The sequence below is a fragment of the Notamacropus eugenii genome, chromosome 2, assembly GCF_028372415.1.
Source record: "Notamacropus eugenii isolate mMacEug1 chromosome 2, mMacEug1.pri_v2, whole genome shotgun sequence".
In the NCBI taxonomy this organism is placed as follows: Eukaryota; Metazoa; Chordata; class Mammalia; order Diprotodontia; family Macropodidae; genus Notamacropus; species Notamacropus eugenii.
In genome coordinates, this window is record NC_092873.1 from 412436837 (window position 1) to 412452253 (window position 15417).

The following is a 15417-nucleotide window of genomic DNA, read 5'->3' on the forward strand; positions in this document are numbered from 1 at the left end:
GAGGTTGCTTATATTCTGCTCCCTGTGATATGTCTTCAATCTGCCCAGATTTGTCTATGTCAGGATCTCTCTGTAGGACTTTGTGGTCTTCTCTGTAGATTCCTGGGTTAAACAGGGAAGTCTATTGGTGATTCTTTCCATCCCTTAGATTAGCATAGCTTTAAGCCTTCATAGAGTATTTTCAGGAGATCAGGAAGTCTCTGAATTCTGTCACACACTTCCAAAAATTCTCCCCGTATTTCTTTGAGAAAAAGGTATTTTTCCTAATTTTTCTATTACATCTCCACTATATTTGTATTCATTAATTTGTTTAATTCTGTAACCTATGTTCATCGTTTGCTTGATTATTATGTTTTGATAATGGTCAGTGAGAAAAAAGCATTTATTATTTAAATTAAAATTTTTTAAATGAATAAAAATCTATGTTCTCCCTTTCACCCTCCAGTGGTAAAAAGAAAAACAAAACTCTTGTTACAAATATGCATAATTAGTAGATCAAAATAAATTCCATCATTCAACAAGCATTTATTAAGTAGTTAGAATGTTCTAGGCACTGTGCTAAACCATGGAGATCCAAAGAAAGGTAAAAACACAACCCCTGCCCTCAGAGATCACATTCTCATGGAAGGCAATATGCAAACAATTATATTCATATAAGGAATATGTAAGTGAGAGGTAATCCCAGAGATAAGGCACTAGCAGTGTGTGTATGGAGAACCAGTTAGGTGTGGACATTGCTAATAATGATTAATTTTCTATTTTTATGTTTTATAAAAGTGTAAGGTATTTTATGAATTTGACTTTGTATATATAAATTTAAAATAGAAAAATATTCATAACTATTCCTTTTTAGGATATTAAATACTATTTCTCAATGCAGTTTAGTTTGAATTCAACTTTACTGAATATCATCACTGTTACAGCCAGTTTTTAATCAACTATTATTACGACTAGCATTTCAAATGAACCTAAATCTTTTTTCATTAACAGTGAAACTTAGTCTGTTTACATTTAATGTTACAAATTTTAAATTTTACTTATCTTTTTTTCTATATTTAGCAGAAAGTAACATAACTTAATTTTACAACTGTATCTGTAACCAAACTTTTTTTGTTAAATTATGTCATATTTCAACTTCTCTGGTTTTTTCTGTTTTTGAAAGAATGGACAAATCTGGTGATAATGAATGATACTTGATATATAATTAATTTGATTTTTCTTCCTAGCAGCTCTAAGGATTTTCATTTGTTCAAGTCAATAAATATCTAAAAGTGCTTACTCTGTCTTATGTCCTGTGTTTAGTCCTGGGAATACAAAAAAAAGTAAAAAAAAAAAAATCTCTGCTCCCACAGAGTTCATATTCTCATGGGGAGAAAACATGGAAAAGAACTATGTACATACAAGATAGGAACAGGGTAAATGAGAGGTAATCTCAAAGGAAAGGCACTAGAGGGCCCAGGAAAGGACTGTTGTAGAAAGTTGGATTTTAGTGGAGACTTGAAGGAACCCTGTAAAGCCAAGAGGTGAAGATCACAGGGAAACATTCTAGGCATGGAGAACAGTCTGAAAATGCACAGAGCTGTGAGATATGGAAGGAATAGTAAGTAGGCCCATATCAATGGATTGTAAAGTGCATGGTGGGAAACACTGTAAGAATACTGGAAAGGTAGGAAGGGACAAAGACTCTGAGAAGCAAACAGAGGCAGTAATAGAGGTTTTGAAAGAAGAATGGACTGGACTTGGCAACAGTTTGGATATGAGGAATGAGAAAGACTAAGGAGTCTTTCAATTAATTACAATTGTAAGCCTGGTTGACTGGAGAATGGTGGTGGTGCCCTAGATAATAATAGGAAAGTCAAGGTATGGGGTGAGAGTGGGGATGGGAAGGGAAGATTAGTTCAATTTGGGGCATGCTGAATTAACAATGTCTATGGGACACTTGATAATGATGTGTCTGGGTGAGTTCAATTTTAAGTTTCTCCTACGAGGACTTCTGTGAATTCTTTCTTTTTGGAGTGTTATATGTTCTTTGTCAATAGCTCTGGAAGAAGTTTTTCTTGAATAATTTCTTAAAATATATTTATTTAAGGAATAAATGTATTACTTGAAATATATATTACTTGAAAATTTCTTGAAATGCAGTGGCCTGATTTATTTTCTTTTTTTGGCTGTGTTAAGGATGTATTGATAATTCTGACATTTGATATCTATAGATCTGTGACTTTACATATTTTTCCTAAATATTTTTTGTACTACAGTGAAATGAGCTCGTTCTTCCAACATACTTGGATTATCTTCTGGGTTTTCTTTTTTACAATTATTTTGCTCTTTGCTGTCTTCCCTAAAGTTTCAATGTCTTTTCGGGTATTTTCCATTTTTATACATTTTCTTCAATGTAGGCTGAGAAAAATGTCTTTGGTTATATTGATATCTTCCTAATTATTTTTCTTGGGACTTTAAAAAAATGAATCCAGTTCTTTAATTTTCAGACAGCATATATCTACTATCCAGTTTTGGGTTTTCTTGAATTGATTTGGTTGTTGCTTCAATTATACGTTTTTCCTGGTGATCTTTTTCTCCTTTTTCCATTAATATTCACCAAAATGTGTGTCACCATTCTTTTCCTTCCCATTTCTACCCCACTCTAGGTTTTCTTATTTAAATATATATGTATATATATATAAATATATATATTTTTAATTATACAATGCTTTTTGGTCCTTCCCATCCATTGTTTTATCTATTCTCTTTCTTTTGATTAAGATACAGACTGGTAAAGCTCTATTCTAGTCATCCCACTTACCATCCAAACCCATCCTACCAATTTTAATAGATATGCCTAAGGCCAAATTTACCTCAGTTACTAGAGTTAACTTTATTATGTATGCTTTGTGCATCTGTATATAAGCACCTGAGGCCATAGGTTTTACTACTGAACATCATAATAATACGGCATGAACACTGGATTTGGAATCAAAGGTCCTGCTTTGCCACTTACTGTCTGTATAATTTTGGGCAAATCACACAGAGTCACACAGAAATTAAATGTCTGAGTGGAATCTGACAAATTGTACTGTCACTTATCCATGAGTCATAAGAGAGAGAATAACAGATACAATTCACATTTATATAATCCCTAAACCTCATCAACTACTAGTTTCAACTCTTTTCCTTCAAAACTTTTTGCAAAAATTACAATAAGTGGCAAAATAAACTTCAACTTCATATCTGCTCCTTTTTTCCTCAAGTCTACCTGACTTTAGATCATGTGGACTTGAAGTCACAAAGTAATAATGATAACAATAACAACTAACATTCATATCCTCTGACTATGTGCCAGGCACTATGCTATTATCTTATTTGATCCAAGTGGGACAATTGAGGCAAACATAAGATACTTTGACTTCTGGGGTGTTTTAAAAACATATTAATAAAGGGACATGGTATATGCCTATTTCTATGTTAAATATCAGCTGGACTTAGTTTTGAATGTCTCAATAAAGCATTTCCCTCCCACAACTCCAGGTTTGGAATTCTGTAGTGTGACTTTGAAACATTTTTCCTTCTACTACAATATGAAAAAAAACATAACACAAGTTCTATTGAAAGGAACACTGATAAACTTAGGGACATCATTAAGCCTTCGATTACTTGAAAGATTACATACTTGGATAGTGACTCAAATATGTGTGTGTGCGCACACATGTACACATAAACAAACCAATTAACAGAAACTTAGAGTGACAGAAGAAATTTCTGATGAAAATGGCAAAATCCTGCATTTTGTCAAAAAAGTTTTACAGAAACAGGATTCACCATTTGGTAGTACTTAAGTCTCCCAGTTCTAGGGTAAGCCATTATTTTACCTTTCCTGGAATGAAGCAACAGAGATTGGAATCCACATACTTCATGAAAGTCATATTCAACAGTGAGAGCCTTGTTTCTACAGCAGCAAGGATGTCCGCATGACGAGCTAATGAATGATTTCTCCTTTCTGACTCTCTCCTATAATAGAAAAGGCAACCATCAATAGCACTATAGACTAAATTTTCCAGCAGCCTAAGTGCCTTAATGAAACAACCTTACATGTCATATTATTTAAAGAATAATGGTTTAAATTATGATTATGTCATCATTAATGTGTTATTGTAGACAAATGGTTAATATGGAGAGACAGAGTGGCCTCGCAGTTAGAGATGGCCTCAGAGTCAGGAAGACCTAAATTCAAGTCCTGCCTGACATATATGGGCTGTGTGCCACTAGACAAACTACCACGTATCTCGTTGGCCTAAGTATTTCTAAGACTATAACAGAACAACTGCTGATCTGCTTTAGGAAAAGGAGTTTGCTCATCAGAGTGTCTACACTTGTCAAATCACAGGTCCTCACTAAAATGTTTCACTACATCCATCTCTCCTAATATGTGCTGCCCTCACTGCCAGATTGTTACACTGACATCATCTTTGACTTCTCGCTCTCATACACTCAGTTACCAAATCTTGTTTCTATCCCTTGCATCTGTTCTCTTCCCTGCACCCAAACAGCTTCTACCTCAGTTTAGGCCCCGCAACTTCTGCCTAGACTCTTGCAACAGCTTCATAACTTGTCTCTTTGAGTCAAATTTCTCCTTTCCATAGCTGCCAAACTGATTTTCCTAAAATCTGATCCCATTATTCTCTTAATTAATATATTTCAGTGATTCTGGATCAAATATAAACTGTTTGTTATTTAAATCTCTTCATAACATATGCCCAACCCACCTTCCAGTCTTATTGTATATTGCTCCTCTCTACATACCCTGTGGTCTACTTAAACTAGTCTATCACAATTACAGATCTTTGAAAAAGGCTATTTCCCTAACCCACCTCACACCCATCTCTCAAAGTCCTTGGTTTCCCTCAAAACTCAGTTTAAGTGCTATGTTTCCTTGATCCCGAAGCTGCTGATGCTTCAGGACAACCCTAGGTCTAACGATCTTGCATCTTTTTTGTATACATATTGTTTCCCTGGCAAGACTGTAAAATTCCTTGAAGGAGCTATTTTCACTTTTGTCTTTGTATCCTTGGTATCTAAGAAGACTGGCACCTAAGTAGGTACTTAATACATGCACGTGGATAATTGGAAGAGAAAAAAACCCCACAACTAAAAAAAGAACTGTATTGCCTCTATTTCTCTAACCCCTTTTAGTGAACTTTAAAGCCTCAAACTAGAATGGAGGTGGTCCTGAGTTGTCAAGGTCTAGGCCTGAACTCGAGTTTTGAATATAGCCTTGGTACAGACTTCATGCCTCTTGTTTAGGCATCAATCTAGCTAAATTCTGAGAGGCTTATTCCAGGTCTGCCAAAAATGTGATCAAGGGATCAGAGATCTGGAGTTGGAAAGAACTTTAGTTGTCATCTAGTCTAGAGATAGAGATAGGGGCTGGACTAGTGATTTCACCAGCATAAGGAACTCCCAAGTGAGAAAATTCCTACCAATGAAGGCTGGCATTTTCTTTCCTTAGAGAGCTACCTAAAATACTTGAGAGATAAGGGATTTGCACTCAGGCCCCCCTTTCTCTGACACATATGGGCTGTGTGACCCATTCATCTGAGAACCAATCTTGTTAAATTCAGAGAGGTGTATCACTAGATTGATCAACAGCATGATGGCAAGATTATAGGTTTGGAGTTCAAAAGAATCTCAGCTTTCCTGGCTTCATGGCCAGATTTCTATCCACTCTGTCACTGTCTCTCTAGTCTAATACCTTCATTTGTCATGTGAGAAGTTAAGTGATTTGTGTAAGTCACAAAGAGTAAAAAATGGCAGAACCAGAATCTGAACCCAGGTCCTCTGACCCCAAATCCAGCAGCTTCGATGTCCCAAGTGAGTAGCAGCTGACATCTACAAATTAAGGCAGCTCACCCTAAGATCTTGGTCAGTAGACAGAACACCAGATGTTCCTAAGAAGCACTGAGCATGTTGGTTTTCTGGCTATGGTAAGGTGAGGGAGTCCATGCTGGTCTTGAATTTTCTGATTATGGCAATTTTTGTGGAAGGGTATAATCTGCAATGGTGTGAGCGAGAACCCACATCAATGAAATCACAGGTAATTTTTACTCTCATCACTAAAAGTTAATAGATGAAACCACTATTTTAAAACTTTGTACCTATTTACATCTTTAAACTGGATTTCATCCTATAAAATGTCCATTAACAACTTAATAGTTATCCCCTCTGTGTCTTCATCAGTGTTGTTAGAATGTGACATGATAGTTGTCTTCAGATATTTCATATAGAATCACTATCTTGTGGAAGAAAAATAAAACTTACTCTCTTTAGGTTCAGGGAAAGAACTAGAAGCAATGGGAAACATTTGCAGAGGCAGATTCTAGCTCAGCTTACAGAAAAATTTTGGAGTACAAGACAACAATAGATTTCCTATTAGTAGAAGTCTCCAAACATATGCCAGTTCTTTGGGATATTGTACGAAGTCAGTACAGGTTGAACTAGATGGTCCCTGAAGCCTTTTCCAACAGATTCTCTGGGTCACCGTCTATTAATCTTTATATGTATGTTTATGCTTTTCCTTCTACATCCACACAGATGGAGGTCACATGTCTTATAGTCTACTAGTTCCAATTCTTTTTGTTTTGTATTATTTCATAAGGCTTTAACTCTTCATCTTTATCTTAATGGCATTGTGACGTTCTATATTACACTGATGTACCATTTTTTAAAAAGATACTCCCTAATTATTAGAAACTTCTCTTTAGGCATGTGCCTAATTCCTTAATAATGCTAATTTTATTATTCAATCAACAGCTTTTATGAAGTACCAAGCACTGTGTTAGAACCTGTAGAAACAAAGATAAAAATGAAAGGTCTTTGACCTCAGAGAGTTTATGTTTTATCAGAAGTAACATGTGCAAACACAAGGGTATGTAAGTTAAACACAAAATAAATAAAAGTTAGTTTTTGGTGGGTGAAGGCACTAGCACCTGGGGTAATCAAGGAAGGCCTTATGTAGAAGGCAGTGCTTAAGCTGAGCTTTGAGAGAAACTAGTGATTCTAAGAGGCAGAAATGAGGAGAGTACCTTAAAGTCATGGGGCACATTCCTTGCAAGATAACCTATGTGAGGTTATATTGTTATATTATAAGTTTCATGAAGGGAAATAATGTATATTAAGGCTGGAAAGGGAGATTGGATCCTGGTTGTGAAGGATTTTAGGTACCAACAAGGGAAGTTTGCATTTGATTTTGGAATAAGGATTCTTAATTTGGGATTTGTGGACTTGATTTCTTAATATTTTGCCAACTATTTCAATATAATTGATTTCCTTTGTAATCCTATGTATTTTATGCACTTAAAACATTCTTCTGAGAAGGAGTCCATAGGCTTCATCTGATTTCTAAAGGGGTCCATTATACAAAAAAATGTTAAGAAGCTTTGTGATAAAGGTAAAGTAAGAGGGGAAGATGTGGTCTACACTTTAGGAACATCACTTTAGCAGTTATGTGGAAGGTAGATAGGTGAGGGCAGAAATTTGAGGCAGGGACACCAACTGTCAATAACAGCTTATCAGTTATTCCCTAGATATCCTTATCAATTTTCTTAGGGGTGAAAGCTGTATTTGAATCTAACCTCTCCAAGCTCTGTTTCTGACTCCCTGGACTGCATCACTATGATCCAGTTGCCTTCCCATCTTAGAAGTTCCCTCATCCTCTGTGGCCTTCTCATCCTGGCAAATCACTGCCCCATTTCCCACTGGTGAGTTCTTTTTGGAACCCCATTTTAAAGAAGGGCTGAGGCCAGTCATCCTTCATTCCTCTCCTGCTCTTCTTCTGACTCTCCAGATTTCACCACAATGCTCCCAAGTGAGTATCCCTGCCCCAACTTGTCAGGTCGCTTTTATGTGTTGTCTTCCCTCATTAAGAGTGTGAACTCCTTGATGGCAAGGATTCTCTCTATTTTTGCTTAGCACAGTGCCTAACACGTAGTAAGAGCTTAATAATGCTTATTGATTTGACTTGTTATGTGGAAGAAGGCTTGGACGTTTTCTGCTTAGCTCAGAAGGAAAGAAAAAGCAATGGGGAAAATTTGGAGAAGTAAATTCTAGCTCAGTGTAAAGAAAAATTTCCTAACAAGTAGCAAGGCTATTATAGTAGTCCAGGCAAGAGATGATGATGGTCTGAACCAGAGTGGTGGCTGTTCGAGGAAAGAAAATGGGATAGATGCATGAGATGTTGTAGAAATAAAATCAATAAACAAGACTTGGCAAAGGAGTAAAAGTAATATTTTCTAAGTCTTGTAGTATGCCTCCATATTGCTCTCCAAAAATACTTCACCAGCTATATTCTTAACAATGCTCTTTTTTCTACACCTTGTCAGCATTAAATTTTGCTGCTTTTAGTGGTTTTTGCTTATGTAGTAGATTAAAAATGGAATCTCAATTTTTTTTAATATTGGTTCTTTCGATTTTTAGTGAGTTTGAATGATTTTTTTCAGATTATTTACAATTTGTGCTTTTTTCCTTTCTAAATTGTCTGTTCATATATCTTGACCATTTATTTGCAGTAGCCTGGATTGTACTCTTCATTATTATCAGTTCCCTTCAAATTTTAGATGTTTAAACTTTTACATGTTTCATTTGCCACAAATTATTTTTCTCAATCTGCTTTTTGTTTTCTGTTACTAAAAAGCTGTTTTTATGTAACTCATCTAATTTGTTCCAAACATGTTATATCTCTGATAGATAAACTTAGATAAACATCTGTCCTCTATAATATATATGTGCATGTGTACATATACATAAATAACACACACACACTCCATTTTCTTCCATGTTTCCTATGTTTAAATCCATGATCCAGATTAAATTTACTAAAATATACAGGATGAGAAAATGACAAGAACTGCATGAATGGGCTGATGGATGAGGGATGTATCTAAATTTATTTTCAACCACACTGCCAACTCCTTTTCTCAGCTATATTTATTAACAGATCATCCTTTTTTCCTGATTTCTATTTTCTAAAGCTTTATTAAACACTCATTATTTGGTTTTATTTCAGGTATATTTCTTTTTCCAGTAATTAGCCATTGTTTCTCCTAGCAACAGCAAGTTTTGATTACAACTGTGAACTGATATGTTTTAAGGTCTGGAAGTACAAGTCCACCTTTATTAGTTTCTTTTGCCTTCTCTATATTCTTACTTGCTTGGTTTTTCTTTAAAAAAAGAAAAAGCATTTTATTGATGTTTTTTGTCTTTACATCAGTCATTTTTACCCTTCTTCAGACCAAACCTTGTGAAAAAATGTTAAGCAAAAATATCTTGATACAGAAATTGTATTGTCCGTTTATACAAAATGCTATTCTGGTAGTTCTCCACATCTCTACCACGAGGGAGAAAGTACTTTTCATTATTTGTTTTTCAGGATCTTCACTGATTTTTCTGTTATTCAGAGTCTGACGTCTTTTCACTGATCTCCATTTACTTGGCTGTGGTCACTGTGCATATGTCTCTTGGTTCCATTCTGTACCAGTGCGTACAAATCTTCCTCAGTTTCTCTGAATTCCTTGTCACTGTGATTTTATACAGCACAATAATATCCTTTTTTTATGAACATCTAATTATAACTTTTATAATTCTATAAAGAAGTCCACTAATAATTTTATTGGTATCATATTCAATTTGTGTATCAATGTGGACTACATTATCATTCTTACTCTGTTTTTCTGGTTCAACTAGGAACAATGAAAGTTCTCTAATCCTTAGGCCTTTTTGCTTTTTAGTCAAAAAGTTTTATGGTTTCCTTTATAAAGGTCAAGTTAATTACCAAATATTTACTGTTTTAGGTTGCAAAGTGAATTTCTTTAAAAACAAACAATGTTTTATTAGTCTGATGTGGTAGCATGTAGAAGCACAAATGATTTTTTATTTTACATGCTATAACCCTGATAAACTTGGTTTTTTATTTTTTGAAAACAGTGAATTTTCTAAGTAATCTATTATGCCAAAGTACAACAGTTTTAGCCCTCCATTTTTCCTAATGTTATGATCACTAGTATTTCCAACACAATGTCAAATAAATATGGTAACTTTTATTTGAACAAAGACATCCTTGTTTTTGATTTTGGTGGGAATAATCAGTTCAATCACCATTTTGTCATTGTTTCAAGCAGATTCTTTGTATTGTGTTGAAGGAAAGTCACTCTTTTAAAAATATCAATGAATGATTTTTTCAAAGACTATTTTTACATCTCTTCATATCATCATAATATTTTTCTGAGTTTTCACATTAATACAATAGAATGATATGTAGCATGAGTGAAGAGGTTCCCAAACTTATTTGGCCTACTGCTCCTTAAAAAAAAAAAATTACTCAGTGCCCCTCTGGGGTTAGGTTAACTCTTATTTTTATTCAACGTCCCCCAATTGCACCTGAGATATTAACCCCCCCCTCCACTGTTTCTGCATCTGGAGGGGGAGGGTGATACTGCCCACCTTGGGAACCTATGGTAGTGGAAGGAGCATTGGGTTTGGAATCACAAGACCTGGGTTTGAACCTCAGTTCAGTTACATATTACCTATCAATGTGGCCTTGAGGAAGTCACTTAAAAGATCTATACCTCAATTTTCTTATTTGTACAATGAGGAAGTTGGACATTGAAATGGCCTTACATATGTTATAAATCCCTCTTAGACATGACATATAATTTTTATGTACTATATTATTCTGTTAGCTAATCTTTTTAATAGCCATAGTGCCTCTATTTACTAGATAAATTTTCTCAAATTTCTTTTTCAATTTTGTTTTTGTCAGGTTTAAAAAATATGGAATTCTTTGTTTTGTAAAGGGTATTATGTAGTAGCCTTCTACATTCCTCAATGTTTATGAATAATGTACTTATTAAAGGAATTATTTCACCTTTAAATGCTTGAAAAAAATTACCTCAGGCACTTTGGTCTAAGTACTTAGTACTTAGTAGGTAAGGGAATTCACTGATACTTTTACAAAGGTTATGCCATTAGCGTGAAAGCTCTGATAGGATACACACCAAGTTAGAATAGCTTTAGGTTTGGATCTAGCAACAGACCATGCCTATTCTTTAAAGACCAGCCTAGCTATGGGAACAGATAGGGCTCACAACTATCATGTTAACCACTAGGTGTGGAATTCTTTGGCCATGGCAGCCCATGAGGAAAAAAAAACAAACAGAAATAAATGGCCTTCAGTCTTTAGAGTGGGGAACAGCAGGAAAGGGGGGGCAGAAGATGCTAAGGCAGAACAGGGTATAAACTATCTATCAATATACACATACCTGTTGTTACTCTAAATGTGAGATCTTTGTCAAACAATTAACAACCTGCTAGACTATTATATGGACTGAACAATATTAATAGCACCTCTCTCACAATAAATGAAACCAAGAGATAAATAAGTACATCTTAAATGGAAAGATGGCTCAGATTCTCCTTGAAGAGGCCAATAAATCAGTTACAACGATCATGTGCCCGAGAGAACACAGATAATTTATGGGACCATACAGTGCTTATGACTACCATGAAGATGACTACAGCTTGGGTACTCACATTTAATGAAGGGAAAAGAGAAATTCTACAAAGAATTTGACAAGATTCTCCAAATCAAACCAATAGATAATTTTGATATTTGTTGATGTTAATGCAAAGGTGGGCATATAGAAGGTCAGTGAAAAATGTGTTGAAAAACAGGGATCTGTCTCAAAAATAAAAGAGGTCGAACAGCTGCAGACTATGCAGACTTCTCTCTCCAAATATCATAAATACGTTCTTCGGTAGACAAAGATGGAAGGCGCTGGAACATCCTAAAAAATGAAACCAACTACATCTCAACAGAGAAGAAATTACTGCTTAGTGATACTGGATTTATTTCTGAGTCAATCATTGGTATGAAGTTACATAACTGACTAGTTAGAGCAAAGGTCAAAGTCAATACCGAACTAGAAGAAAGAATCAAAAAGAAGGCACTGCACATAATTTTAGCAAGTCTAATATGATGTATTTAATTAAGATACTGACGCTGAAAATTAAGACAAGGGTAAGGTTTAAGTCTCTGTTTATCACCATTTCATACAGAAATTTGAATGAGGTAAAACGATCTCTACAGCAAAGAGGCCCAAACATTCTATAGAAAACTTTAGCAGGCAAATATTTGGCTTCCCTGCCAAGGAGAGGAATGTGGAAGCTGGGGGTAGTGCTAGTTTAGAGTTCATTTTCAGGACATTATGAAGGAGAATGGAAATTTTAGCATTCCTGCTTTGTTAAATGGCAAAAAAGAGAGTGGAAAACATGCCTATCAAAGGCGTGGGGTGAGACTTGAGGAGGCCAAATCACCCTGAGTAAATTTATAGACGAAAACAAAAGGAGGACAACAAACATATTACAAACAGAACATACACAGTCATTTCGACTCAAATGCCACAGTGCTTGATGTGCTACATGAACAGGTAAATACAGCACTTAAGAAGGTGAAGTCAGGAAGAGTCAACCATGCAAATACATACAAAAGGTATTGGTGTTGGAGGCGACAATTTTGAAAGTGCTAAGGGATTGATTTTCAAGCCATCCAAGGTGGAAGGTATCAACTGAATGGGAAAATAATCATGGATGGCATTGTTATGAACAAAAAAGGTGATGAAGAAAACACCAGCAATTATCAACCCATATGCCTGCTTTCTTCTCTTTATAAAATCTTTATGAGAACAAGCTATGCACGTCTCAGAAATAGCCTTAACAAAAATGAGACAGGAAGTAGGATAATAACACCACAGGTCTGAAGCTGGAATTGATCTTGGAGATCATGTAGTTCAGCCCCCTCATTTAACAGAGGAGGAAACTGAGGTCCCCAGAGTTCAGGTGACTTACCAAAGTCACACAAGTAGTAAAGAGTAAAATAGTAAAAGCTGGGACTTGAAATCTGTTCTTATAATTCCCAAGGTTTTTTTTCCATTTCCATTGTACTGTCTTACCACTAAAGATGACTTTATATAGGAAAAGACAACCTTAAAGGCACAATGACTGAATGGTATAGAGAGTGTTTGTTGTTCATTTAAAGTTATCTTTATTCGGCAGAGCAAAAAGAAACCTTAAAGGGACTTCTGCAACAAACTATCTACCGTGGACATGTTAAGAACATAGACGATTCCTTGATAGGTACAATCTCAGAAATAATTTTGTTCAGTGACCACATAATTATCCATATCAAGTTAGGACAAAACAAGGTAACATGAGGGTGTTCTTTGCAGAACCCAAAATGAAAAGATACTCTCTATGGATGGTATATTTCTGTAGGTACTCCTATTTGATCCTATTTCATGAAATTGTGCTAACTTCACTAAACCCCAGCATACTACAGAACTATTTCAATGAGATCCATAGCCACTCAAAAGAGACATCAGATTAAAAACAAAGTGAGTAAGGAATGCCTATTGCCCAGAGTATGAATGCAGTTGGATTTGCAGCCTATAGAGTTAATCCATCAGTACATTAATGTTTTGCAGTAATAGCAAGGTGACAATGAGTTGGGCCCAGAATTGAGCAGGAGGAGAAAAGCAGGCCAGACTTTGGGAAACTGCAGTACTTTCAATGACACCAAGGTACTCTGATACAAAAACCTATTTAAGCAATTATTTAAAAATTATAAACTACCAAAGAAAATCATCAAATACAAGAAAAATGGCAAGATCTTAACTCTAAATATTAAGACTTCTAGTGTTTAGCAAGGCAGAAATAAATAAAAGTATAGAAAGTAAACATTTTTCAGCTTTTAAAAAAATCAATATTTTCCCAGTGGTTCTTTACTATTGTAAATCACAGAATAGCATGATCTCACAAACCTAAGGGTGATGGAGAACACAAATAGTCTGAAGCACAGTACCAAGAACCACTTTCATGCAAAAAGTGGCAAAGAGGAAGGTCATCATTAAGAAAATGTGTGATTGGTAAAGATGGTGGCATGGCTAATGAATAGCCTACGTACCACACTCTGATACCCAAGAAATTTTAATGCCTAGAAGAACTTCAGCTTGCTATATGATTCTTCTTTGGAGATAATGGGAAAATATGGATAAAAACTGTTTACAATATGAAGGTAAGGATAGTTTGCCATCTATACTAGTATATGGAATACTACATGGATAAGATCAGAGCCACTGAAAAATTTATTGATAATGTCTTATTTCTTCCTCAAAGATTGGAATACTTAAGTTATGAATATCTGTGTCAGTTTTGGTAATTTATAGTCTTGTAAATAACTATCCATTTAATTTGTCTAACTTATTATGATTATGGTTGTGAGTAATGAAATGTTGATTTCTGAGAAATTATAGTTGAGAATCACCCAAAGACAATGGTAGGCCTAAGTAAGTTGCAACTCATTACCAACAAAGAATTGCAAGGGAGAAGCAACTTAAAAGGCATAAGGAGGGACTTTTCTTAGTCCTCATTCTTAATAGCAAGTTCCTTTTTCCATGTTCGGGGCAGTTAGGTGGCACTGTAGAAAGAGCAGTGGACCTGGAATCAGGAAAATCTAAATTCAAATCCAGCCCAGACACTTACTATGTGACCTTGGCTAAGTCACTTAATCTCTGCCTCAGTTTCCTGAAATGTAAAATGAGGATAATGATAGTACCTACTTCATAGGGTTGTTGTGAAGGTCAAATGAGATAATATTTGTAAAATACTTAACACAGTGCCTAACACATAGCATTATATAAATGCTTATTCCTTTCTTTTTCCTTCCTGGTTTTCCTTCTACCTGTCAGACCACTCTTATCAGTACCCTAAGTCTATGGACCATTCTTTATGTGCAAGTACATCTCACCTGTTGTCCTGGGGTTCTCTTTTTTCTCTATAAACTATTCTCTCTTAGTGATTTTTATCACTGAGAGCTAATTCATCATTTCTGTGATGACTTCCAAATCTACATATCCAGCTCTCATCTTGCTCTCAAACTCCAACCTCACATCACCAACTAGTAGACATCTTTACTATATGCATCTTAAGTGGTGCCCCTACCCTAGTCTCCAACTACTCCCCCTACCCCCACCTATGCTCCACACAGCTGCTGAAGTGGTATTTTTAAAGCAAGACTTGACCCTCTGACTACTTTGATCAAGAAATTTTACTGGCTCCTTACTCTCTCTAGGATAAAATACAAGTTTTGTGCATAAAGCCTTTCATAATCTGGTTCACGTTTCACATTATTCCCCATCACATACTCTGTGTTCAGCCAAATAAGGTTTTTTTCCTGTGTATGTCATGTTCTCCCTTCTCCTTTCTGATTCTTGGCTCATCTAAACAACCATTTTCTATACTTGTTCATTCCTGATCTCCCCCCTAGCCCAGCTGTTAGTTTTCCTCTGTTTCCCTGAATTTACTCTGTATTTATTT

The 15417-nt window shown here is 35.4% G+C and overlaps 1 protein-coding gene across 2 annotated transcripts in view; it reads right to left on the reverse strand.

Moving 5' to 3' along the window:
- Positions 1-15417, reverse strand: part of FBXO28 (F-box protein 28) — a 57256-nt gene that overhangs the window by 22162 nt on the left and 19677 nt on the right. For both annotated transcript variants that reach the window (XM_072647733.1, XM_072647734.1), the window contains exon 3: positions 3867-4005. In XM_072647733.1, coding sequence (XP_072503834.1) covers positions 3867-4005 — 139 coding nt within the window. The remainder of the gene's footprint in view (positions 1-3866; positions 4006-15417) is intronic.